This window comes from Grammomys surdaster, unplaced genomic scaffold, assembly GCF_004785775.1.
Source record: "Grammomys surdaster isolate TR1022 unplaced genomic scaffold, NIH_TR_1.0 126063, whole genome shotgun sequence".
Lineage (NCBI taxonomy): Eukaryota > Metazoa > Chordata > Mammalia > Rodentia > Muridae > Grammomys > Grammomys surdaster.
Genome location: NW_021620873.1, coordinates 3,588,686 through 3,615,963, shown reverse-complemented (window position 1 = coordinate 3,615,963; position 27,278 = coordinate 3,588,686). Strand labels below are relative to the sequence as shown.

Below are 27,278 nucleotides of genomic sequence, written 5' to 3'. Positions count from 1 at the left end.
CAAAACCAGCTCAAGTCAGTATCTCCTCCTATAAAACACTTTCATGAAGTAAACTGCAGTATTAGTAAATCTTGACATTAAGTCATACAAGTGGTAAATTTGACAATTCTTCCAAATATAAAATTCAGCTGGGATTATTGACTAGTTTTGTTTATTGAAATGACATGTTCAAGATCACATTACTCTAACCAAAGGAGAGACTACTGTGAGCTCCTTCCCATGAGAACACCTAGCAGCTCCTTAGACAAGAAAAGCTGAGTTAAGTCTCCAATTTGATAATCAAGGTCCAACACCAATGCTCATTTCTTTGCTGTAGTAAAATGTATTGTGCCTTACAGTGAAAATTATTCTTTATTAAAAAACAAAACAAGCACAACAAAAGACAAAACATAAGCTGGTCAGGGTTTTAATCCCCACCAATCCCTGTGAGTTCAAGATCCCTGTGAGTGCAAGTTCCAAGCCAGCTAGAGCTGCAGAGCTACACTACCAAGACTATGTCGATAGATGATGATAGATAGATAGATAGATAGATAGATAGATAGATAGATAGATAGATTTTAATTTTAGGAAAAAATGTCAATAAAAATTCACTTGAGGTCCACTATAGTGCTTAGTATAAAAGCTAAATATTGTCTGAGTGATGCGAGCTTGATAAATGTCTCTTTTGGTAAATGCTGTAACTAGTGTAACTGGGCAAGTACGACATTGAGAACTCGTGTTTTGCACACATACCCACCGTGGAACACTGCTTAGTCTCACAGGCTTCGACACCACTATGCATACCTTTTCTTTTGGGGCAAGGTCTTACTTGTAGCCCAGGCAGGCTTAACTGCCTATGCAGTGGTATATTATGATCCTCGTCCTACGGTCTCCCAAGTGCTGGTTTGGATTAACTTTTTTAGGGTAATGTATACAAATAGTGACGGTAGCTGTAAATAACACCCTACTCACTGTGACACTCCGATCTGATACTTGTCCATCTAGATCACAAACTGACCCCAGGTATGTCTGATCCAATGTTAGCTTATGGGTGGTTTTTGTTTTTTGATAACTTAAAAAAATTAACTTTCATTTTTTATGTGTACAAGTGTTTTATCTGCAAGTATATTTATGTACCATGTACATGTCTGGTATCCATGGAGACCAGAAAGCATCAGATCTGGAACTGGAATTACAAATGGAAAGTCACCACATGGGTATGAGGAACTGAACCCAGGTCCTTTGAAGAACAGTCAGTGCCCTCAGCCAGAATTATCTCTCTAGCCCACTTTTTGTTTTTTTTTTTTAAGATTTTATTTATTTATTTTATATATATGATGAGTACACTGTAGCTGTCTTCAGACACACCAGAAGAGGGCATCAGATCCCATTACAAATGGTTGTGAGCCACCATGTGGTTGCTGGGAATTGAACTCAGGACCTCTGGAAGAGCAGTCAGTGCTCTTAACCTCTGAACCATCTCTACAGCCCACACTTTTTGTTCTTAAATTTGGATTGCTTACCAGAATTTCCTGACAGGAATCTAAGTGAAAACTCTCCATTCATTTATTTATTTGTTTATTTATTTATTCCTTTATCACGGCAGATGTGTGGAGTTTAAAGAGCTCTAGAATTCTCTGAGGACAGGAAATGAGGAATGACTGTCACTTCTCCTGAACTAAATTCACCTAAGTGTATACCGCATGAATGTGAGCCTTGAACTTATATATACAGTTTTTAAAAATTAAAGCAAAAGAAAACTCTCCGCAGCTACTGATACACACTAAACTGGCCCAGGACTCAATTCAACATGACAAATTCAAGATGAAGAGCTGAGGCTGCAGCATGGCAGGTCTAAATGGATCCTGAGCAATACAAACAGGATTGAAAACAAAAGAACCACGTCAAGCAGGATCATGTGTACCTACCCATAAAACTCCTCTCAGAGACACCAATCGTGTCAAGGGCAGCAACACAAACTATCCACTCCACGAGTTAACTGTTACATGCCGAATCTCAACGGAATAATGCTGCTACATTCCTCTCTGTGGGGGTCAAGAATATGAAGACTTAAAATTTAATAGCTAACAAATGTTAACTTGCTGGTAAATTTACCTAAAATATGCCTTCACTTGCTAAAATTAGCAAAGCCAGAAGGTAAGCAAAACCCCTCATACTTCTGAAGTCCATTGAAGCCTCTCCAGAAATAAAAATATCAAGACTTAAAATATTAATGCCCAAAACATATTGATATATAGGATACTAAGAATGTATAGGCTAATTTGTATATAGCAAAAATAAAAAATCTTGATGTATCAAACTCAAACAAAATATTAGCTAAGATTATAGTGACTGGTCAAGTTACCAAAATGTTTCTGCTAGGAATTCAGCTCAGTGGAGTGCTTGTTTGTAGGGCACATGAGGGCCCTAGGTTAAGCTCGGGAGGGAGGGAGGGAGGGAGGGAGGGAGGGAGGGAGGTCCAAGTTTTGTTTCCATTTTTGAGGCATAAGTTTGCTATGTAGAGAAGGGTGATCAAGCTCTTGAGCCTGCACCTTGGCCTCCAAGCTCTAGACTACAGGTGTGAACCATGACCAACTTCTCAAGACTTATCAAAACGGTAGTATCTAGAGTAGTATCATGTGGTGAGGATTATATAACCAATCAATACTTTGAAAATAAATGTGTACAAGAACAAGTCATACATTAACTGTAAAATTAACTGTGTTCACAGTGAAGAGTATATGGATCTCCACTGGTTATGCCATTTTGGGATTTTAAAGTCTAGGCAAAATACAGTGAAGCCACAGTGACATTCCCCTAGAGACATACTAAGTTGCTTTTCATCCAAGCATTATGGTACTTATCTGTCCTCATAGCACTTGGCAGACTAAGGCGAGACGTAGGACTCAGGGACAACCAGGGCTTGTCTACACTCACACACACGCATGCACACACATTCACACACACACAGCTTTTCTAAACAGTCATACAAGAAAAAATCTGGTTGTAATCGGTAGCTGAACAACTAACTATTCCTTTTACCCCAAATTAACTACATAAGCACAGGACAACCAATTCAATAGAAGACTTACCTGTATTGAAATGGCTAACAGAACCAGACTCCATGATCCAGAAATAGAATTAGGATAAGGGAGAAACCCAAATTAAATCTCAATGACTTTCTAAGCTTCGGGTACCCACTAGAAATATTAAGTTACCAATGGCCAGATTTCTGCTGTGTGCATGAATGTATCTAGGGACATGACACTAAAGACAAAGTCCAGGGCCTCACACTGGTTGGATGCTAATGTTCTGTGAAGCAGTGTCTCAGGTTAAGTACTTGTTCCTCATTTAACCCTACACATACTCACCATGAGTTAACTCCAGTTATCACATTAGGAACTGGGCCCAAGGTCATACAGCTGATTACGTTTGAGTAGAGGTAAACTAGTGCCTAGAAACCTGAAAACTCAGACTGCAGAGTCAGTACTCTACCACTGGAGCTAGGAAAAGATACAGTAACAAACTTCTTTTGTAAAGGAAAAGAAAGATCAGCATTAATTAGCCATATTCCTAATGTCCTTATAGGAATGAAAATGGGAGGGAGAGATGCCCAGTCTTTTTTGTGATTCAGAATAAAATATACTTAAAACAGTGGCATACAATCTTCTGCATACAAACTGGAACAGGAAAACACCTTTGGACTTCATCAAACTTAGGGCTACGGGTTGGGGGTGTGCTTCAGGTATAGAGCATTTGCAAGTACTAGGCCTTCAGTCCTCAGCTCCAGGGAAACAAAAACAAGAACCTAGAGCTAAAGTAAACACATTAAATTTTTTTTAATTTGCCAGATAATCTTTTAATGAGAATTATAAAAGACCAAAAACATTTTTTGCAAACTGCCTTTTTTTTTAAAAACAAATGATTTACTTTAATTACAAATACTGTGTATGATGATGCACTCTTTTGCAAAACCAATAAATACAAGAACCAATTTAAACATGTGATTTGCCCAAGACATTTGAAGAGAGGAAAAGCCTGATTTTTTTTTAATTTATATAAATCAGAGTTTACTCCCTAACCTAACCTTTCAAAGAGTAAGCCTGACCTGACGGTGTGACTCATGTAGGACAGTCATCGAGAGAGACAAGACCGTCCTATACGCGCCTCAGCCTTGACAGCTGCTCTGCTACCTTTCCTTTCTGGGATTCCTATTTTCACAAAAGGGCTGAATTAAAAATATTTCTAATAAATTGATTGAAGGAAAAGAAAGTATGTACTGAACACAAACTTTTGACATTAAGCAATTATGAATATCAAAAAGACACTAACTTAAAAGGTACAAAAGTGAGAAAAACCTGAATTACAGAAAAGAAAGTCAAATTTATTTAATGAAAAACTAGAATAAAAATTAGCAAATACACACACCAAAAAACAAAACAAAAAAAAAAAACAAAAACAAAACCACAGCAGCACTATGTGTTGACTCACAAGGGGAAAGCAGTGGTCCATGACCACGCTGATGGCTTGTCAGTTAAAGGAAAACCAACCACACATGTGCACACATGCGTGCACAGACACACACCCCCGAAAAATCGTCAACAATACAATCTACAACAAACACAAAGTTCAGAAATATTTTACAATGTTTCCTTTCTTAATACAAAAGATGCCCATCTTGGGTATATATATTTTTTCAGTGGTTTACTGTTGAATTATTTTTAAATATATTAGTGTTACTACATGCAACTGTTTCCTGTATTAACAGCTTTTCTCTTTATTTACCTTCATGTCTAGCTTCTACCTACCAGGAGAGTTTTAGGTTGGCAAGCAGATGGGTGCCTTATTCTCTGTGAAGTCAAATGCAAATTTTAAACACTGGCCAGAAATATTTGATTGCCGTTTCAACACATGGAAATAGTTACATTGATGCCTAAATTGCCATTTTCTGCAAAAAGCTGTGCAATGCTGGTGTCAAACACTAGGCAGTCACTATTCATAATGGCTGTTGCAATTCCCTCATGAATAGATCGAGGAGTCGCTTCCCAAGTCAATCGCCGCCTATGACCATTTAGCTCAAGTCGATATGCAAAATTTTCAGCTTGTTTGCGTGTTCCTATCAGCTGTACAATTGCAAAGAACTGCTGATGACCATCGTATTTTTCTTGTTTCTCCAAGACTAACATGAAATGAAAGCCAAAACAAGACTGCATCATCACCCAGTCAACAGCACCAGGAAGGTTAATGTCTGTAGCAAGGAAAACTATATCTTCTCCTTGCAGGGTGGTAATGGACTTGTGCTGATGCATCAGGTGGGGCATGACAGCATCCAAAGAACCTTGCCACTTACAGGAAGCACCAGGGCAGGGGCAGGAGTAAGGCCTGAACTCACAGAGCTCCTCGTGCTCTGCCTTTTCAGTGTGCGGCAGAGTTATTTCACATCCAGAAGAGGCATATTTACAAGGGAAGAGTACTGAGTTGGCCACTTTCTCCATAGCCAAGTTGCGAATGGATCCCAATGGGCCCCGGCAGGTGGGACAACATGTAAGTTTGGGGCGACAGTTGCTACAAACAAGATGGCCACTCTGACACTGAAGAATAGGTGGCAACACATAGTCAAAGCAGACAGGACACTCAAAAAGACTCGCCAAGTCATTGTTGGATGCAGTTGTGCCAGTCAAGGCAGGTACCCTCTGGGATGGTGGACACTTTGAGGTGCCAGTGGGTAATGCTGTAGCAGTCTGACGGCTCATCTCTGTAAAGAAAAACAAGAAAATAAAAGAAAGCAGGAGAAAAAGTTACAAATATAACATTTATAAATATGTATGTATACATGTCATAAATACTTGTAAAAAACATACTACAAAATTTACCATGAACAAAAGAATGAAGTTAAATAAGTATAGTTTTAAAACCATATACAAATAAAAATTACATGCTAAAGGTTAATTTTTTGGAGGCATATAATGAGTAAACTGTATTTCCAAAATGTTCTATAGCATGTTTAAAATACCTTTCTGTTCTTAAAAGCACTGGAAATCTCTGGGTGGACTACACAGAATAAGGACCACACCAGGCATTGTGGCCACGCCTTTAATCCCTACACTCTGGACACACAAACAGGAGGAGATCAGGGAGTTCAGGGTTGACCTGGTCTGCATACATAGTTTCAGGCTAGGCAGGACTACACAGTAAGACCCAGTTTTAAAAAAGAGCCTAAACAATAAAGAACTACAAAACTGTATTAAGGACTTAAAAACAGTTGGGCAGGGTGGCACACACCTTTAACTCCCAACATTTGGGAGGCAGAAGTAAATGGATTTCTGAGTTCAAGACCAGGGCTACACAGAGAAACCTCACTTAAAGAAAAAAAAATTGTGTGTGTGTATATATACATACATACATACATACATACATTCATACATATATATGTATATATACACATACATATATGAATGTGTGTGTGTGTGTGTGTGTGTGTGTATAGAGAGAGGGGGGCGCTAAAAAGATAACCCAGCAGTTAAAAACACTGGTTGTTCTTCCAGAGGACCAGGATTCAAATCCTACGACCCAAATGACAGCTCGTTAGAGGCATCCAGGGCACTCAAACATATGATGAGCAGATATACATGCAGGCAAAGTACCCATACACATAAAATAAAAATAAATTATTTTTAAAAGAAGAAGAAAACCTTAAATACAATATAAAATGTATTTGGGCTGGACTTTTTTCCAAGTCTCCACCTCCATCTATTTCTTCTGAAGTCTGAGTTTGCTCATAGCTTCAGGACTTACTGCTTTAGTACTAGGTAGTTCATATGCCAAAGACCATCAGAGCTAGGTCAACTCTTCCCAGCAGTGAAGAGCATCATCAGTAGGAGTGTGTTCTGGGAACGGGGCTCAGAGATCACAGGGAAAGGAATCGCTGCCATCCTGTTATCTATTTGCAGCTATCTACTAAGTCTTTTTTTTCAAGTCAGCTAAGGTATCATTTTTGTCTCCCAGTCAGTAACCCCCTATCTCAAGGTTGAAGGAATAGGAAAAAGTGGAGAACACCATAGAACAGCAAACGCTGGGTGAGGATGAATAAAGAACTCTCTGGGTTCCCTCCTGGGCTGCAGCTTTCACTGTAACTACCCACAGGACTTTGAGTTATCTGAACAAAGGACCACCTAGTGAGAGTCACCCACAATAAGCTCCCTTCCCCAGGATTTTGCCTCTGTGGGATACAGCAGGTCACAATTTGTCTCAGAAATTGACTACACTAACTATAGCATCTCTTGCCAGTTATAATCATTCTGCTGCAAAGGCTTGAACACTTCAAAAAAAACAGTGGTTATGAATGTAGCCAAGTCAATACAAGTGGAATTCTAGATTGCAGTAGACAGCAGACACTGGAAACAAGGGAGCCAGGAGCAGCATTGGAAGTTTACATTTTTTCTTTTGCTACTAAAGCAATACTCTCAAGTTCAAAGGGCAAAAAAGTAATGACAAATGTTTAGCTTGCCTGTGGCCTTGGGTTTCCTCTCCAACACTCATACAGTGTTTTAAAAAAAAAAAAAACTCCATCACAAGACTCATGGGTATGTAAGAACAGAAGATTAATCAGCTTTCACCATCTGAAGCCCTGGGATCCAGGCATCACAATAAAAAGGGCACTCTGTAATCTAGTTTCCAACTGGGCAAATTCTTTATGTAGATGATTTATCCATTTTAGGTCACTTGTGAAACAGTGGGTTTGGCATTACCAAAGTGGTCAGCTTCCATCTACTCCACCGTGTTAAGTGTAGCTTACTCACTTAAAGGAACACAGTAATTCAAAAAGTGATTCCTTCAAAAACAGCTCTGGTCACATCAAAGATCTCAGTTTGTATCTACATACAATATAGCCAAGTTCATGAGAAAAACACTAGACCACCTCCAGCACTTACCAGCGTAAGTTCAAGTTCATGTTTTATTACCCTCCAAACACTGTAGACCGCACACTAATTTCTATTGAGCATGAGCAACAGAATGTGGTCGGAGGTATTACAGCACAGAAAACTCCACCATTACCAAGTCAGAAAGGGAGGACGGAGATCCATCTTGAGCCACAATCCTATCAACCACGAAGCAGGCCTTCAGGAAGGACAAGTCTGAAGAAGTCGTGAGTGACACACCTGAGGCTTGACTTAAATCAGAGTTGCTGTGGCTCCACTGACCCCTCCCTCACTGCCAACCTCACAGAGCCAGACAAAGCGGTGCAGCCCAAACCAGAATCCACAGGTTTGCACGGTCTAGTTTCTGTCTTAGAAACAGTTGCTTTTATGTCGGTACCTTTCCTCTTCCTGGTCCTGGTCCTGGTCCCAACCATTGGCAAACATGTGAGCAGGACTCCCTTCCAGGAATGCAGAAAGTTGCAGACTTCCAGGTCATGAGAATGGAGGCTCCAGGTTCCTGCAAACCCCAAGGCCAGCCTGCAGAAACGCCCCCTGGGCTCTGGGCTCCTAAGCACAGAAGGCTGCTCACTTCCATTCAGTCTTAAAAGTAGTTCAGCGGTGGCCTGTCCCCACGAGAGACAACACTTCCCATGAACTCTAAGCTGTGTGGTCTTAAACCAGTGATCTCCAATAACTTAACAACAGAAGAAGGCGGGCAGCTCTGGAGTCCTGCAGCTTAGGACTGGCAACACCTGGCAGGCTGCAGGGCGGGGCCGAGCAAGAGGGCGGACCTTGCCTTAAGCCCCACCCCACAGACCACATGAGCGGCTCTGCCCGGCGGCTCTGCCTGGCGGCACCAGCAACATAAAGACGGTACACTTGGCAGCAGTTAAGTCTAGTAGAACACGTTTCCGGAGGTCCCATCTCAATACTTTCTTAAGGCTCCAGGGTAGGAAACATGCATATAGAGATGAAGGGAAGTGCACCGCAAGGCAAGGACTTTGCCCTGAGAATTCAAAAGTTTGCATAAAGTGAAAAAAGTCTCCCCAAACTAACTCAACACTTCAGGCCTCAACTACCATCTTCCTCTATTCTAACTCTGCTGCTTGTGTGCCAGCCTATTTCAAATGTCCCCTTCCAATGCAGTGAGAATTGTAAACACAATCAGAACACATAAACTATACTTCTACTTCCAAATTGAGATTACACCCTCATCCCACTCTGGGAAAGCTTTCTTAACTGGCCTTATTAAACTAGAATAGCTTGCCTTGTTTTTTAAACAAGCCTTATTACCCTTGCCCCATAAAGTCCTGTGCACCTCAGACTTGGACAGTGTCAGATAGAGCTTCAAAGGTTTAAGCTGGTATTACATCATGCTTAGGATAACCTTCAACACAATCAAACCCCGGAAGGCAGGGAGGGCTCCACTATGATGGGCTTCACCCACTTCCAGCTTCGACTCCACCTCATTCCACTTGCCCACCTTTACCACTTCCACCTCACTTTAACATTAGATTACACTGAACAGCTTTAAGAACAGAAAGTACAACCTGGACTTTCTAAATTGTACATCTCAAGCCCATTTTGGCAGAAAGCTAAACAGAAAAAAAATAGTATTAACACCTTTTAATTTTGTCTTAATATTTTGAGAGTATTAGCCATTGTTAGGTTTTCTGTTTGGGAGGTTTTGTCTGTTTGTTGAGGCAGGGCTCACTCATTAATCCTAGACTGCCACTGAACTCGGAGAGCCTGAAGACAGCCCTAAACTTCTGGTCTTCCAGCTTTCACCACCTCCCAATGAGTATTTAGATTGCTCACTGCACCTAGTTTTATGTGGTGCCATGCCTTTTGAAAAACTAAGCAAGCACTATACCAACTGAGCTGTCTCCAGCTCATATACATTTGTTAATGTGTATGTTTTGCCTGTATGTATGTGTGTGCCTGTGTGTTTATGTATATTATGTATATGGTGTATATTATGTATATGTGCATGTATACTTGGCTGGCATACCCTGCCCTCTACCCTAAAATCCTCCAGCTGAAAGGCTTGGCTGCCCTTCCTCTAGTTCCCCTTCCCTATTTAATCCAGCCATTTTGATTATCAGGTCTGTTTACTTATTTATTCGTTTGTTTGCTTGTTTACCCTTTACTCTCTTGGTTCTCCCTTCCCTCAGAAGGCCAGGCGCAGGACCACGGTCTCTCTGGATGCTCCCAAATGTTCCTGCCTCTGGCTACGCTTTCCCTCATATCCTCAACAAACCTCCTCAAACACACCTAGGGGCAACCGTGTCCTTCCTTTTTTATTTTTTTCCACTCATCTGGTGGTGAGACTACAGGACTAGCACATAGGAGCTCTCTTCTTAGGAGCTCGTCCTCTTTGAGCCAAGCTGCTGATCTAACTCTCCTAAGATATGTCTGGATCATTTGTTTCGGCTGGCTCCTGCAGATTTGATCCCAAATTTTACAGCCACTTCTCGCTTGCACACGTCCTAACCATTCCTTTCCCTGTCTATGCCCTAATGACTCTATAGCTCCTAGAGTCTTCTACACCCTCCCAAGGCACCCACCTGGGCAATCCACGTCATCTCTCAGCTCTGATCTGCTACGCTTGGGTCCGGTCTCTCTACCACGACATTTACCCTTTTCCCCTGCTCTGTCATCTCTCTCTTCTGCATAAGTGTTACCCGAAGCTGCCAGCTTTGTCTACTATTACTACAAATGCCACCTTTGTGCCAGGAGCCCCCTGGCCCTACATGGGCCCCAGTCACGTAGGAAGGGACGCCTTTCCTCTGTGGTTTGGATTTTTTTTTTCTCTCTGCCAAGTTTGCCATTCAGTTTGGGTTCATCCTGGATAGAAACTCTTGTCACAAAGACACTCCATCCACCTCAGCTCAGTTTGCTGCTTTCTCTTGCCTCCCCCCACGAAATGCAGTCCCACTAAGCTATCTTCTCTGCAGCCTCTGCCCCAACTGCCCCCTGAAGTTTCAGCTCCCCTCTATCTGCCTACTCTATTTCTTCCTTAAGCCTGCTAGTAGGCCCTCCCTTGGGCAGAACTCTTCTCGATTCAAACCCAAGCCCATCTAGGCCACTATGAACTCTCTCTATCAGCTCCTCTTGGAGCTTACAGAAAACCTCCCCAATGGGGTTTCAGGTTATTTGCCCTTCACTGGAGACAATGATAGGGCAATCCCTTGGCCACAGTGCTTAGTTAGGTGTATCTTTCCCCTTTAAATTCTAGTTAGGAAGAGGTGTCGGTTATTGTCTCTCTTCCCAAAGTGGCTACAGTGAACAAATTCCCTTCTGTGCTTTTCATTATTAACTTGGCTCTTTTCATCCATTTACTGAGGATGGGTGAGCAAACCTTGCTGAATGGGGTCTATGCTATAACCCTGAGTCCAGTAACACAGGGCCCTCAAATATCCCAAAGAAATAAGTGCTCCACCACTAGGCCATCTGTAATTTTCACAAACTCCTAAGTAAAGTCAGTTCTACTGTTCACATGGAAGCTGTAACATGGAGGCCATAACTAAGTATAAAAACTGAAAGGGGAACATCAAGTTATTAACAGAAGGCAATACAAGAGAAGCCAAAGTAAAAGACATAAAAACTCAAATGTACATCATTGTTAGGATAAATTATCTCCCTTAAATTCTTCAAGGAACTCAAATTATTCCTATTTTTTCAAAAAGTAGTAAAATAATAAGCAGAAATATTTAGCTATGCAAAACCTCAAAAACAGTGATGGAAGGAACCTTTAAGAAAACTACTATTGGGTCTCATCGTTGCCATTAAGGAGCACAGCGTGGGACCCTAGTTTGGGATTCACATATACACTTCAGAATGCCGGGTCTAAGTTGTAGATTTTATCAACACAAATCTCCTGAGGTGGAAGATGTAGTGATGGTGAATGTAAGATCCATTGCTGAAATGGGGGCCTATGTCAGCTTGTTGGAATATAATAACATTGAAGGCATGATTCTTCTTAGTGAATTATCCAGACGACGTATTCGTTCTATAAACAAACTGATCCGAATTGGCAGAAATGAATGTGTAGTTGTCATTAGAGTGGATAAAGAAAAAGGATATATAGATTTGTCAAAAAGAAGAGTTTCTCCAGAGGAAGCAATCAAATGTGAAGACAAATTTACAAAATCCAAAACTGTTTATAGCATTCTTCGCCATGTTGCTGAGGTATTAGAATATACCAAGGATGAGCAGCTGGAAAGCCTGTTCCAGAGGACTGCCTGGGTCTTTGATGACAAGTACAAGAGACCTGGATATGGTGCCTATGATGCCTTTAAGCATGCAGTCTCAGACCCATCTATCTTGGATAGTTTAGATTTGAATGAAGATGAAAGAGAAGTTCTCATTAACAATATCAATAGGTGTTTGACCCCGCAAGCTGTCAAAATTCGAGCAGATATTGAAGTAGCTTGCTATGGTTATGAAGGCATTGATGCTGTAAAAGAAGCCCTGAGGGCAGGTTTAAATTGTTCTACAGAAACCATGCCCATCAAGATTAATCTAATAGCGCCTCCCAGGTATGTGATGACAACAACAACCCTAGAGAGGACAGAAGGCCTCTCTGTCCTCAATCAGGCTATGGCGGTCATCAAAGAGAAGACTGAGGAGAAGAGAGGAGTGTTCAATGTTCAGATGGAGCCCAAAGTGGTCACAGATACAGATGAGACTGAACTTGCAAGGCAGCTGGAACGGCTTGAGAGAGAAAATGCAGAAGTGGATGGAGATGATGATGCAGAAGAAATGGAAGCCAAAGCTGAAGATTAACGTTTTGGAAAACAGTCCAATTTAAGGAGTACGAAGCAGCCCTTCCTGGCTGTAAACCCTAGACTTGAAAGTTTTCCAGTATTGAAAACTTCAAAGCTGAATATTTTTATTTCCAAATATTTAAGTATTCAACAAGCCAGAATCTAAATGCCCTCCTTTGTGTCAGCTGTTTTCACATAGTGGCTCTTAACACCTCAAGCATTTTTTAAGGGAGTGGCTTGATTTGACCAGCGACATCTTAAACAGCAGTCCTAAACTTGGCCTTGTCCATGTCTGATGTCTCTGGATTGGCACCCTTATGGTTCAGAGATTTACCAGGGACTCCAAACAAACAATCCCAATCTTTCTATATAAAATGTATTCAAGCAAACATCAAATAAATTTCTGGGATATTTAAAAAAAAAAAAAAAAAAAAAAGAAAACTACTATTGAAGTAATTAATCAAATGATTAACAAGAAATGGAAGTCTAAGCCCAGCACAGAGACACAAGCCCTAATCAGTACTCTGGAAAGAATGTAGTGACAAAATCCCTGAAATCTCTGTATGCTAATGAATGGCTGACCGATGGGTGTGAGCAGGTTAGGTAGAAGACAGAGCTGGTGGCCAAGAATACAGGTCTGTCACTCAAAAACTTGACCTTTCAAAGAGGGGAGTTTCTTAGCTGGCTAAAGGTAGGATTGATTACAAAAGGCCAATGATTTAATCACCCATGTTTAAATAATAAAGCCTCCACAAAAATCCCACAAGTATAGGGCTTAGTTTCCAGAGAGAGAGGTATGTAGAAGGGTCTGGAGCGTATACACAAGAGGAAGATACTGAAGTACCCAAGTCCCTTCCCTTCTAACTTGTTTTATCCATTACTTCTTCCTGGAGGCTTACCATGTGTTATTTATAATATCACTTATAACAAATGGACATCAGCAAAATATGTCCCAGAGTTCTGTGAGCCACCCTAGCTATCAAATCAGAGAAAGAAGTCTTGTAAGGCCTATTTTATATCCAGCCACAGAATATTAGATGTGTAAACTACAATTTTAGAGTGACCTCTGAACCTCCAGACCCAGAGCTTAACCTGTAGGGTCAAGCTTCTGAGAGAGTATAGAACTGAGTTACAGGACACCCAACTGTTGCTGGCTGGAGAGCTTGATATGAAACCCCTACCTATCAAAGGTTAAGATTCTTAAGAGTAAAGCAGAAAAGGGGTATTTTCCTCTACTCGCTTTAGCAAGGCAGTAATCACATGGTAAGAAAATAGTAACAGCACATGACCCAAGCCACCCAGAAGGGACTTCCACAAAAGCAGCCTTGGATACAACTTGATAAGAGTCACTCAGAAGGATGAAGGGGGAGAAGTCCATAAAAAGAACCGAGTGCATGGAGGTTGGAAGGCTTACAGACTTTTCACTTTTCTGTCTTTAAGAAGATACCAGAATGCAGTAAGCATTAAAGACTCCAGTAAACAAAACAGGGAAGGAGATCCCAAAAAACACAGCAAGTACATCCTTAATAAGGTGAAGGGAGATTTTTAATTCAAACAAGAGCCAGTCAGAAGAAAGAACTTCCCCCCTGGGGCAAAAAAAAAAAAAAAGAACTTCCCCTACATACCCAGGCCTGGTGGGTCTGGCCAGTAATCCCAGCTACATGAGAGGCTGAGGACGAGTACAAGTGAATTCAAGGCCAGACTGGACAACTTAGTGAGATCACATCTCAAAAACTTATAAACAAACAAAACAAAACAAAACAACAACCCGGCTGTAGCTCAGGAGAAACAGTGCATGCAGCCTGTGCATGCGCCATCTGTACACAATGTGCTGTGTGCCCTGGAAAGTAAAGGAACTTTCTCTGTATCATCAGAACAAAGAGTATGCATATAGTCAGCCTGTAAGAAAATAGCAGCTCTCTATTTTCTGCTGTAGAAGAAGCACAGTTACCCTCTCGGGGGGGGGGGGGGGGGAGGGGGGGGAAGATAGGTGAAAAGGATGAAGACAGAGTTTTTAAGGAATCCCTTTGAAACATCAAGAGGGCACTGTAAACCAGGCATGATAAGGCATGCCTTTAATCCCACCAGGCAGAGGCAGAGTCTCTGAGTTCTCAGCCAGCCAGAGCTGCAAGATACAAGAGTCCCTGTCACAAAAACAACAAACCCAACCAACCCAAGAGGGCACTGCAGACAGAAGCAAGCCTGCTAAATGTTACATCATCACTGTGAATCCTCTAAACCTCTTCCTACTGTCTTTCTGCAGCCAAAGGAAAAATGATCTGTCATCATTACCTTAATATATTCTCTTGTCAATACACCAATCCCAAGAAATGACTGCCAGCAGTACTGGGTTCTCAAAATACATGGAACCCCACAAATCTCGGACTTCACTGCAGTTAGTTCTACTAGACAGCACACATAATTTGCCTACTGTAATGTCAAAAATGAAGTATTAGCATCCCCTGAACAAAATACTTTACTATCCCAATACAATATTTTTCCTTCTTTATTCATAAGCAAGTCTAAGACCCATAGTTGATGCCAGGAATTGTGGATAACAGTACACCCTACACATACTGTGGTTTGGAGATGACAAATTTTAATTTAAAATTAGGCATATTTAGACTACCAATAATTTACTCCATGCAGTCTCTGAGAACTTTACTTCTCTATTAAATCAAGAACTTGACCTTTCATTAAAGAAAGTTTCTACCTACTCTTAGATCTTAATTGCTAATATTAATACTCTTACATTTCTGAGCTACTTGCTTAAATTTTCTTTCTCTTAAAATTCTATGTATATAAATGTTTTTGCTTCTGTATACGTCTGTGGCTGGTGTCTGTGGAAGCCAGAAGAGAGCTTCACATACCCTGAAACTGGTGGAGTAACTGCCATGAGCCACCATGTGGATGCTGGGCCCCAAACCTGAGTCCTACAGAAGAGAAGTCAACGCTCTTAACTGCTGAGCTCTCTCTCCAGCCCCCTTTTTAAGTAAAACAAGGAGTATTCAGACTCTCACTATAGAGCCACAACAGTCTGTCTTATGGAAGACGGCATGATAACATAGGTGGCTCCTGACTGACTACCGGGTAGGTAGCAAGCACATACAGCATGGCCATACCAGACAAGGGTGATTCATGACTCAGGTAGGACAGTGATTCCATCATATAAATTGAAATTTATGTATTCTCTCTGGAATTTTCCATGTATTTTGGGGACAGTTGATCACAGAAAAATGAAACTTAATGACAGATATACGGAAATATAATGTTTCCCTTTCCCATTTACCAGGAAAAATAAACGTGGTATACCTTTTCTATTACATCCACTGTGTCTCAAGAAAGTTTTGAAAAAGGTTAGACAATTAACTCTCAACATTTGAAGGTCTTGACTTTTCCACTTAGGCTAGGTAAGCTCTTCACTGTGTTCTCTTATTTAGTGATACAAATGAAATGCAATATATGTTGACTTTAGGCATTCTTTATCCCTCAACAGGCTGTAGGATTCTTACAAGCATGTCTAGACACACACGCAAAGCATCAATAAATCTGAAATCCAAAATGATATGACACTTAAATGTTTTTTTAATTTTGGGCCATTTTAGATTTCTAGGTTAGAAATGCTTAACTAGTAAAGTCTATGTAAATATACCCAAATCCAAAGAAACACCGGAATCTGAAACATTTCTCTGGGCTCAATGAGGCAAACTGGCCCAGACGCTTAGCTCTCTGAATAAAACTTTGTGTTCATTTTGGTTTTGAAACAGACTTTCGTGTCATCTACATTAGTCTCTAACTCACTAGGATGATCTTGAACCCTCGATCCTCGTTGCCCCCATGGTCAGGTTTATGAAGTAATGTGGATCAAACTCAGAGCTTCATTCCCACTCATATTAGATAAAAACACTACTGACTAAATCTCTGTCCCCAGCTAGGATTCTGACCTCCATAACAATCTGTCTGTATGCTGACCAGACTGCATGCATTCCACAGCTGCCTTAAATAAATTTAGCACACTGAATGTACTGAAATACAAGATTTCAGTACACTTTGTTTGCAAGTTGTGAACTGTCACCAACATATGAAGTTTACAGATCAGCTTCCGACCTTGTAAACTGTGGTGGTTTCTATCTCACCAGTCCTTCTCAGTGACCTTTGATTACTCATTTTCTCTCCAAACGCCTGCCACCTTTTCTTACACTGCTAACTTGGATGATTCTTTAAAATTTTCCAAGAACTTAAATTTGTATCTCTAGGTACAGCCTTCACCAGAGTCTAGCGAGGTAAATGGACGGACTAGAAAAGATCATATTGACTGAGGTAACCCAGACCCAGAGAGACGAACGCGCGCCCCTCTCTCTCTCCCTCTCTCCCACCCACCCACCCACCTGAGGATCCTAGCTTCAAGTCTTCAGATGTGAGTATAAATAAAACCTAGAGTAACTTCAGAAACCAGGAAAGTATAGGGGACTACAGAGAGGGAGAAGATCAATAGAGGAGAGAATAGCAGATTATAAGTAACTGGTGGCAGATATGGGAAAATGGGAGGGGGGATAACTTGTCCAGGAGGAGGGAGATAAACCACAGATGGAGGGCAGAATAACAGGAAGGCTGTCTGAAAAAGTCATAAGGAATCATTTACTATATCTATCTACCTAAAACTACACACACATATATAAATCAGTATAAAATATACATATACAATTTAAATGGATTTCTGTGAGTTCAAGGCCAGTCTGGATTACAAAGTGAGTTCCAGGACAGCTAGGGCACAGAGAAACTCTGTCACAAAACTAAACAAAACAAACAATTAAGAGAGACAGAGAGGAAAACAGAAGTTTGTCAGTTTGCTGTGAGACTGTTTCCTAGAAATGTCAGAAACTAAACCCATGATATCTCTCTCATAAACAAGGCTACCTAAACAAAACCTAAACAATTATACCACTAATGGACCTGCTAACATGAAGTGGGAAAATTCACAGAAAGCCTCAATCCTACAAAAAGAATTACAGGCAAATTGGGGGATGCTGAGAGGAAGAACCGTTCCCCACCGAGTTGTTTATCCAATACCAAGTGGTCAACTCTGAGATCACATAATATACATAGTTAGCATTATACAAAGTGAGCATGTTTTATTTATGTATTATTTAATACACATAACAAAGAAAAAGAGGCCAGAGCAAGTAGGGGGTGCATGAGAGGACTAAGGGAGGAAAAGGGGGAAATTATGTTAATTATAATCTTAAAAAAATAAAATTATTTCTAAAAAGTTTCTCTAGTTTAAATTAAAACAACAACAACAAAAATCTGTCTGTAATTTCTGCACACATACCTAAAACAACCATCTTATTGTCCCTCCTTTAAAAAAAAAAAAAAAATCATGTAAGAATCTAACCATTCCTTAACATCTTTACAGCTTCATCTGGCCTAAAATGGCATTTTCTCACCTAGAAGATGGATTGCAGTATCTTCCTAATTCAATCTACCTCTCTTTCCATATTTGTCTCCCACACTTACCCACTAATATGTTCTAAGCACACCAAGCTTAGTCCAATTCAAATTTTTATCACACTATCTCATTCCTTTGCTCCACACCCTCCCCGTCTGCTCATACAAGAATGAAAACTAAAATCCTATAAATGGGCAATAGATGATGTGTCTCCAATATTCTGCATCAATCTCTTCTTTCTCTTTACTTTTCCATGACAAAGCTAGGTTGTTCTAGTGGACCTTGTCTTCACTTTTCTCCTAGATGTCTACATGGCTAACGTCTTGACTTCCTTCAAATCTTCACAAACACGTTACTTCCTCAATGAGACCAACCTCGTTTCTATTTTGAACTGTAACCTTAATCTGAGCTCACTAGAGCATGTCTACAACCTGAGAGATGACACACTAAGAGCTTCATTTAACGGAGCTAGAGACATGGCTCAGCGATTAAGAGCACTTGCTGTTTTTCCAGAGGACCCAGGTTCAATTCCCAGCACCCCACATGGCAGCTCACAACTGTAATTCCAAGTGATCCAACAGCCTCACATAATATACATGTAGTCAAACACACACACACACACACACAGTTCTAGAAAAGAACCAATTTCTGCAGGGGGTCTTCTAACTTCCCTACACATTGTCAAGCCACATGGACATGTGAATACATCCTATACACGTCATACACACATTAAAATGTAATTTAAAAAGATTTTTAACCAAAAACACACAGCCTGCATCCTGACTACTAGCCCCTCTTTTGTGCACTCCTACAAAATTTAACCCTCTTAACCTCTTCTCTCCTTGCTCCCCAGCCCTCTCTAGTGTACTCCTTAGACTGTCCTCCCTGGTGTACTCCTTAGACTGTCCTCTCTGGTGTACTCCTTAGACTGTCCTCCCTGGTGTACTCCTTAGACTGTCCTCTCTGGTATACTCCTTAGACTGTCCTCCCTGGTGTACTCCTTAGACTGTCCTCCCTGGTGTACTCCTTAGACTGTCCTCCCTGGTCTACTCCTTAGACTGTCCTCCCTGGTGTACTCTTAGACTGTTAGCACTTTCTTCATACTATACAATTTACTTACGCTTATTGTTCCAGGACCATTCACCCTTACCTGGGAGACCTCAAATACTTAAAACAGTACTTAGTACACACAGCATAACCTCAATAAACATTTCTTCAATGGGTAAGTAGAAAACACAAAAGCACTGCACTTTTGAACAGCAATATCCAACTACAAAGCAATATAATATTGCTTTTTAAATTCTTGAATATAATGATTATCCTGAAACTCAACTATTCAAATCAAACTATGTTGAGAGCAAAATAATGACGCAAGGATTTGAAACTATCTCCTCTATATGTGTTCTCTGGAAACTGGACAAGCTCTTCAAAGTCATGGAAATGAAGCAAGAAGGAACAAGGACTGCATTAAACAGAGCTAAAATAAATTCAGTGCAGTAAAGAGAGCTGTAAGAATGACAACTTAGGCTAGGGAAGGCAGTGACCTACCCGCAGCCAAAAAGTGACTTGAACATTTAGAAAAGTAACAAGAGATTTGTTGACAGCTACAGCAGAGCACCAAAAACAAAGTAAAGCATAAAACAAAGAGTGCCAGCTGTAAGAAATACAACTTAACTAGTATGGGGAAGATAGTAACATCATCATTTACTATGTTGATCCAATTGTAAGCTACCAGTCTAGCCAGGCTGAGACACACACACAGACCTGGGAAGAGTAAGTATAGCAGGGGGAGGTCCATCCACAGCAGGAAACCAACCCAGATAAGCATAAAAATAGTCAGCTAAGCCTTGCTGTCCCAGAAAAGCAAGAAGGGAGTTGTTGTTCTTTAAAAACTTGTGGAGAGCTGGCCCAGGGTTAAGAAGAGTACCCTGGCTGTTCTTCCTGAGCACCTACATAGCAGCTCACTCCAGTTCCAGAAGATACAATGCCCTCTTTTGGTCTCCTCAGACACTAGGCGTGCATGTGGTGCATGCAGGCAAAACACCAAATATCAAAAATTGTAACCCTTGAGAGGGCTGTGAGGCAGCTTCTGTAAAGCTGAGTGACAGACGTTTGCCTGGCACTTGAGAGGCCCTATGTTCCATCCCTAACACAATAAAACTTGAATCTTACAGAAGCTAGGCATAGTGGCTCACACCTGCAGTCTCAGTGATTAGGTGGCAGATACAGGAGGATTGCTGTAAGTTAACCAGACAGGACTACACAGTGAATTCCAATGTGGGCTACACAGCCAGACCTTGTCTCACCAAACAGAACCACAGAAAGACCTTGTGAATTTTATACTATAAACAAAACTTTTTCAACCAAAGGCAAAGTTCAAAAAAGTAAAGAAGTGACATATACAGATTTTTTTCAAAGAGTTTAGTCTTAACTCTTGGCAAAAAATGTGGGGAAGTATCCTTGGGGAATACTTCATGTAAAAGGCTTTCTCTCACAATTAAGCAGTTTACATCACAATAGTAAGTGTATATCTCTGTGATCCAGCACATTTTCTTCCAAGAGTCTTTCTTCTGATTCACATGTTGCCAAAGGTATATGAACACAACTGCCTACAATTCCATTTATAGAAAGGCATAAACTGAAAACAACTCTTCCTTAAGAAAGTAGTTTCAGCCGGGCAGTGGTGGCACACGCCTTTAATCCCAGCACTTGGGGGTTGTGGGGGGAAGAGGCAGGCAATTTCTGAGTTCCAGGCCAGCCTGGTCTACAGAATGAATTCCAGGACAGCCAGGGCTACACAGAGAAACCCTGTCTCAAAAAAATCAAGGAAAAAAAAAAAAAGAACTATCATTTATTATACATGTAAGAATCAACTGCTAAAATGTCAGGTGTCTGGGGACATACCTCAAGGGTAAAACACTTATCTAGCATGTCTGAGGCTCTAGACTTGATCCCCAGCACCACAAAAGAGCAACAAGAATAATGATACATAGAGGGAAGAAAGCCACAGGATAGAATCAGCACAGAGGACATGGGGCAAATGAACCTACAATCACAAATAAGAACCAAGTTATGATATCAAAACCTGTAAGCACAACTCCTTTTGATATGGCTGCTCAACAATTACTAACAGATATCAATCATTTAATGGGAAAATGCCTATTTCAGTCAAATCAAAAAAAGTTAAATTTAAGATATTTATGGCTAGAGCTGAAGAGATGGCTCAGTGGTTAAGAGCATGTTTGTTCTTGCAGAGGATCTGAGTTCAGCTCCCAGTACCCACACTGGGCAATACACAACGGCCTGTAACTCCAGTTACAAGAGATCCAATGTCCTCCTCTGGCCTCTGAGGGCACAGCATGCTCATGCATAAACCCCACACACAGGTATATAATTTGAAAACAGGTAAGTGTTGTAAATGAGAAAACCTATAAACTGAGAGGTGAAGAGATGGCCTGGTGCTTAAGATCACTTACTGCTCCTACAAAGGACCCAGGTTTGGTTCCCAGCACCTACATGGCATCTCACAACTGCCTATATATAACTCCACTTCAGGAGTTCCAGCTACAGAATGAGAATCCCTCACAGAAACCGAAAAGGAAGAGAAGAAGAAGGGAAAGGAAATACTTCTCACTGGTAGTCTGTTTATAAATACAGATTGGTTTTTCTCCTTCTGGCTCATGTAGCCAAACCTCTGTTCAAAACAAACAAAAAAATGTGCAAATAAAATTACAAATAAGTTCAATATATTGAACTTAATGAAAAATCTTTGCCACACAGAATCACCTGGTCAGACTTTATCAGCATTATTCAAACTGAAGTTTCTGTTGACTTACAGTAAAGCACAACTGCGCACGGGCACGCGCACACACACACGCACACGCACGCACGCACACACAATCCGTAAGTACTGGGATGCAACGTCATGGCTGGTGACCTTGTCAGGAACACACTCCACAAGAACTAAAACAGATGGACTGGAGCACACACGGCATTAATCCGTTCACAGAAAGCTCAGAAACAAGTAAATTCCATCTGTGGCACTCAAAGGCAAGAGGTGCCTCCTGTGGGGAGTGGTGATTAAGACGAGGAAAGAGGGTTTCTTGTTCTGGTAATGCTCCTAACCCAGGGGACTGGCTACAATAGGAGGTTCACTTTATGAAAACTCAAGGCCTACACATGATTTGAGCACCTTTCTATTTGTGCTTATGTAGTGTCAAACAAGCTTACACTTAGGAACCGAAGTGCATCATTCAATTGCTTTAGTATTCCCCTAGGATCTCCTTGAACAGCAATCAGGAGTCATCAGCAAGCAGTTGGTAGCATCTCCTCTTTCTCCCTCCTCAGATGTTTGAGGAGTATAGCTGCCACATAGACTACACCTGCATTGACTCAGAGTTTCACCTCACCTTTCAGAAAAGACAGCAGAAACTACTAAAGCCAAAACTACTTTATATTCCCTCCATCAAACTTACACACTAACTTCTCTCGCTTGAGAATTCAAGAAGAACCCGGCCTGTCATCTCCCCACTTCTAATGTTACCCTCCCTCTTGGACCAGCTCTCTCCAACCCGAGCAAGCATGCACCACTTGCCCCATCTAGCTTCTATGTCACTGTATACCTCTGATCTCTTTCGCCTCAGACTTCATAGATATCTCAACACAGGCATATCAGAGCTCTAAATTTTACTGCCATCATGGCTCATCACACCTCCTCCAGGCTTTTTTATCTTGACAAGTGGCAACACAACCCACAGTCATTCTAGCCAGAAATCTTATTCCTCCCTTTCCCTACCTCTCATATCTAACCCATCAGCAAGATCTGTTTGTTATTATGTATCTAAAATATACCTCAAATCCATCTACTTCTCTTCATCTTCACTGCCAGCTATTTAATCCAGATCATAATTAGCTAGCACAGATTATAAAAAATAAGTCTCCAAACAACTAAAGCTACCTTTAAAAGTCGGTGGATTGTTCTCCTGGTAAGTAAGTAAACCTTTGAGTTTCCTCAGTACTCTTCATTGCACACTCCTTGCTGACTCAATAGAATCTGACCCACCTGCCTGTTTCCTCAGTCCATCATTTCACTTCAGTGACACTCTCCTGGCTCCCGAACACTCCAAATCCCTGCAGCCTCAAGGACCTTTACTAGGTAGCTCCCCTGCTTCAAATGGCTAGTAGCTCCAGTTCCTCATCTCCCTTCAAATGTTACTACCCTGTCTCTACTTCAGTGCCTTTGACTCCTTTTATAGTACATAACATAACTTATAACTTTACGTCTTGACTAGAATGTAACTGATAACATTTAGAAGTATTTTACTGCATTTTTAAGAATTTAATCTATGGCCGGGCGGTGGTGGCGCACGCCTTTAATCCCAGCACTTGGGAGGCAGAGGCAGGCGGATTTCTGAGTTCAAGGCCAGCCTGGTCTACCGAGTGAGTTCCAGGACAGCCAGGGCTACACAGAGAAACCCTGTCTCAAAAAACCAAAAAAAAAAAAAAAAAAAAAAGAATTTAATCTATGTGTACATTGTTTTTTAATGCAGAAGTAGACAGTATCTCTGCTCTCAAGGATCTTAGGTGTGTGTACTCTTCAATGTCTGTTGGTCCTGAAAGCACACAGTCCATCGAAAAGGAAGCAACAGACAAGCCAGTTCAGGCAACTGACAGATGACAGAGCCAACAGACATATCCAGGTCTGTCTCTTAATGGCCTATCCTTTCAATGACACAATTACAATGGTACTTCAAGAGTAGGACCTGGGATACTGAAAACTAAGGCTCAGAGAAAATAACCCCAAAGTAGCAAAAACAGACAATGAAGAGTACATACAACCACGAAGTACCATAAAAATGTACAGTGCTCGAGGAATGAAATAATCTAGTTTGAATAGGTAGGGCAAAAATGAAACACTAGGGTAAGGCTGGTAAAGTATTTAAGTCAATGTAAAAATGTCAGTCATTTAGCATTGATTTATTCAGCACCAACTATATGCTAACCAAGTACAGAAAGAGCAGGTGAACAAGGCTAAATCTCAAAGAGATTACAGCCTACTTGAGGACGCAAAGAACCAGAGAAAAGTAGTAAGTAGCTCAGGAGACATTGCAGTGGAGACAAACAGAGTACTTACTGTGGGCACATGGAGAGATGGCACCCAATTCAATGTGGGAAGTTTATGAAGAGCTCAGCTAATGATGACCTGACTATTATGAATTTAGTAGAAAGAAAAGGACCTGGAAGCACACAGTCCATCGAAAAGGAAGCAACAGACAGCTCAGACAAGGCTCTGTACTTACTAACACATTAAGGATTGTGAGACTATAAACTGAAGGCTTTTCCAGTCAGGTTCATAGGTTTAATTAAGAAGTTCGTTTACACTGATAACACTAGGCAGCCATAAGAACAGTTAAATCAGGGCTGGAGAGCTGGCTTACTTAGGGGCATTTGTTCCAGAGGACCCTAGCTCAGTCATACACATCAGCCGGCTCACAACTACCTGTAACACCAGCTCCAGGAGATCTGATTGCCCTCTTCCAACCTCCGCCATCAGACAATCACTAGTAACTATAAATATTGTAAAGAAGAAATTTTCTTCTTCATATTTGTCTGTTTCTGGGGAGGGGAGGAGTCCTGAAGTTTTCATAAAGATCTGGTGAAGGCAAGGTCTAAATGAAATACTTTTAACTTTTAAATATTTCACTAATTACATATAGAAACTTCTATTTTTATTTAAAGATCTGAAACAGATTTAGTTAAGAGAATTTCCAGTCTTTAAAAATTGAGTGTATCAACTACCATAAAATATGATTTAAGCAGTCATCTAAAACTATGCAAAGTCACTAAACTTGTTTTGTTACCTTAATTATGTAAGACTGGTTTTCAAAATATCTTACACATTAAAAACAAAATCCTACTCTTCAGATCAGTGGCTCATCTGGGTACTTCCCTTGTAACTTACTAATTTTTATAGAATAGCATATTCTTCTGGATTATAGACATTAAGAATATAGTGATTTTTGTGTTTGTTTGTTTGTTTGTTTTTGGTGACATGGTTTCACTAGACTGCCAAGGCTAATCTTAAACTTTTCTATTCTCCTGCCTCAGCCTCTCAAATATTGGAATTCCTGGCAACTAATGTGTTTATGTTTCTACCACCAAGTCCAGCTTTCTGATGTAGGAACTTCCCCCAAGGTTTGAGGGAGCAGATATTCTGAAGCAAAATAAATTACATTTGTTTCTAAATGTAATCTTTTCTCTCTTTCTTCCTTCCTTCCTTTCTTCCTTCCTTTCTTTTCTTTTGTATTACCCAGTCAAATCTGCAATTCCCCAAATTTGCTACACTGTTTCAGTTTTAAATACTGTTACAAAACTGGTGCAAAAATGCCAAAAGAGGGTCTCTTAAACCAATTCACACATAATAAAGTTAAGGCCCACTTTAAGTAAAAATCTCTGGACAAAACTGTAACTAAACTATCCAGATTACACGTTTGTATCATTATTTAAATTTCCAAAACAAAAAAAGTATGGTTAATATATGGAATCCACTTTTAGAAAGTCTTCCTCTACCAGTCACAAACTTTATCCCATAGGTAAACACAATTCCCACCACGTGAGCTAATCTCTCCGAGACAGTTACTATGCCGTCCCATTTGTCACAGCAGGCTTTGCTCTTCAGCAGCTTCTGAAGGAGACGGTGACACCACAGGTAACTACACTAATTAAAGGGAGTCACTGTCCTACTTTTCTAAGTTAAGTAATTGAAGTCCTTGAAAGTGAACTGATCCATAAACTAAAACTGCTAAAAGGAAACTTCTTTTGACTTTCCAAATTCCACAACGTACAGTATCTACCCATTCACATCCTCCATCACTCAAATTCCAAAATTCCATCATCTCAGAAAGCATGTCATTCTGTCCTCTAAATCCGTTTATTTTTTTTAAACAGTAAAACTCAAATACGAACCCGATTTTATATAACCCGATTTCAAACACTTTGGTCTATGTACTTCCAAAGCATCCTTGCCAAAATAACTTAAGCGTATTTTATGAGGCAAGGGCCTTTAGCAGTAATCAGTTACTCTAAGAGCTTAGCACTTACTCTAAGAGCTCTCTGCACATCAACTATTGCCCATCCCATCGGTTCTCAACAGGCTTGAAACAAATACTCTCCATTAGACCCATTTTGCAGATTAGGAAAATGAAGCACCAAAATAGTGCCCAAGGTCACAAACCGGTGGGGCAGGATTTGAATTAAAGCATGGGGGCAGAGTTCGGAGCCCATGCTCCAAACGCTTTAACGACTCAACATTTCACCCTGGACAGTTGCCTATCAAGAAATGGTAAATACTCATCGCTAGGAACAGCGGTCTTACATCCACATTCAGGGGTTCCATGACTTTGACAAATCAGCTACATGGCCTCATTTTCCGAACGCACAAGTGTGACTCTTCTGCCAGGGTAAACAAATTCTGTATCTTTCCAGGAACGCACGGTCCGCAGCGGCCCAGAGCATGCACACTAAGTTGCATCGGGGAGCGTGGAGGAAGGACCCCGAACTATCCCGCAAAGGAAGCTGGGCGGAGCAAGGCTTAGGCTTAAAGGCTGGAGCGGCCCAGGCGGGCGTCCGCGCGCTCGCTCGTGGCGACATAAACAAGGGAGGAGGCTGCGTTCTCCCCCGCACAATAAAGACACGGGTCCGGGGGAGGCCGCCCTCCCGGAGCCGCCGAGGCAAGGCCCGACCGCGGCCCGCGCAGCGCGCGGCTGACCTCCGCCATGTTGGCCGTACACCGGGCCGCACAACAAAGACTGAGCGAGGGCGCGGGCCGTAGCCTCGGCGGCCTGCCCGCCCTCCGCCTCCCATCACCGCCGCTCTCGGCTGGGTCCGCCCGGACAGGCCGAGACAAAGGCGCCGCGGCTCCGCGAGGGGACCCGCCGGCCCTCCCCGGGCCCCGGCCGGCTCCTCCCTCCAGGCCGCCCGCTTACCTGTGGGCGGAGAGCGCGCCGCGGACCCCGGCCCCGACTAACGCGCCCGGTCGCCAGCTGCCGCCGCCGCCACCGCCGCCACCGCGGGCCGCTCCTCCACCTCTCCCGGCGCCGAGACCGACGGGACACCCTGGGCCGCCGCCCTCGAGAGCGCGCCCGCCCGGCAGCCCGGCTTCCC

At 41.6% G+C, this 27,278-nt stretch overlaps 1 protein-coding gene and 1 pseudogene across 3 annotated transcripts; one reads left to right on the top strand and one right to left on the bottom strand.

Annotated features, from left to right (window-relative positions):
- Positions 1-1,944: 1,944 nt before the first annotated feature.
- Siah1 (siah E3 ubiquitin protein ligase 1) lies at positions 1,945-27,278 on the bottom strand. Of its 3 annotated transcripts, XR_003709743.1 has the most exons (3): positions 27,101-27,162; positions 4,788-5,734; positions 1,945-2,024 (listed from the first exon to the last, which is right to left on the bottom strand). XR_003709743.1 is itself a non-coding variant. In XM_028755485.1 (2 exons), exon 2 carries the CDS (start codon positions 5,730-5,732, stop codon positions 4,884-4,886), a length of 849 nt encoding a protein of 282 aa, XP_028611318.1. In that variant the 5' UTR covers positions 5,733-5,734; positions 27,101-27,278; the 3' UTR covers positions 3,795-4,883. The 3 variants fall into 3 exon arrangements, 2 of the variants coding, with proteins under 2 accessions (XP_028611318.1, XP_028611319.1); XM_028755485.1 differs by lacking the exon at positions 1,945-2,024 and having other exon boundaries at positions 3,795-5,734; positions 27,101-27,278; XM_028755486.1 differs by lacking the exons at positions 1,945-2,024; positions 27,101-27,162 and adding an exon at positions 26,491-26,601 and having other exon boundaries at positions 3,795-5,734.
- Positions 11,720-13,087, top strand: LOC114610853 (annotated as a pseudogene).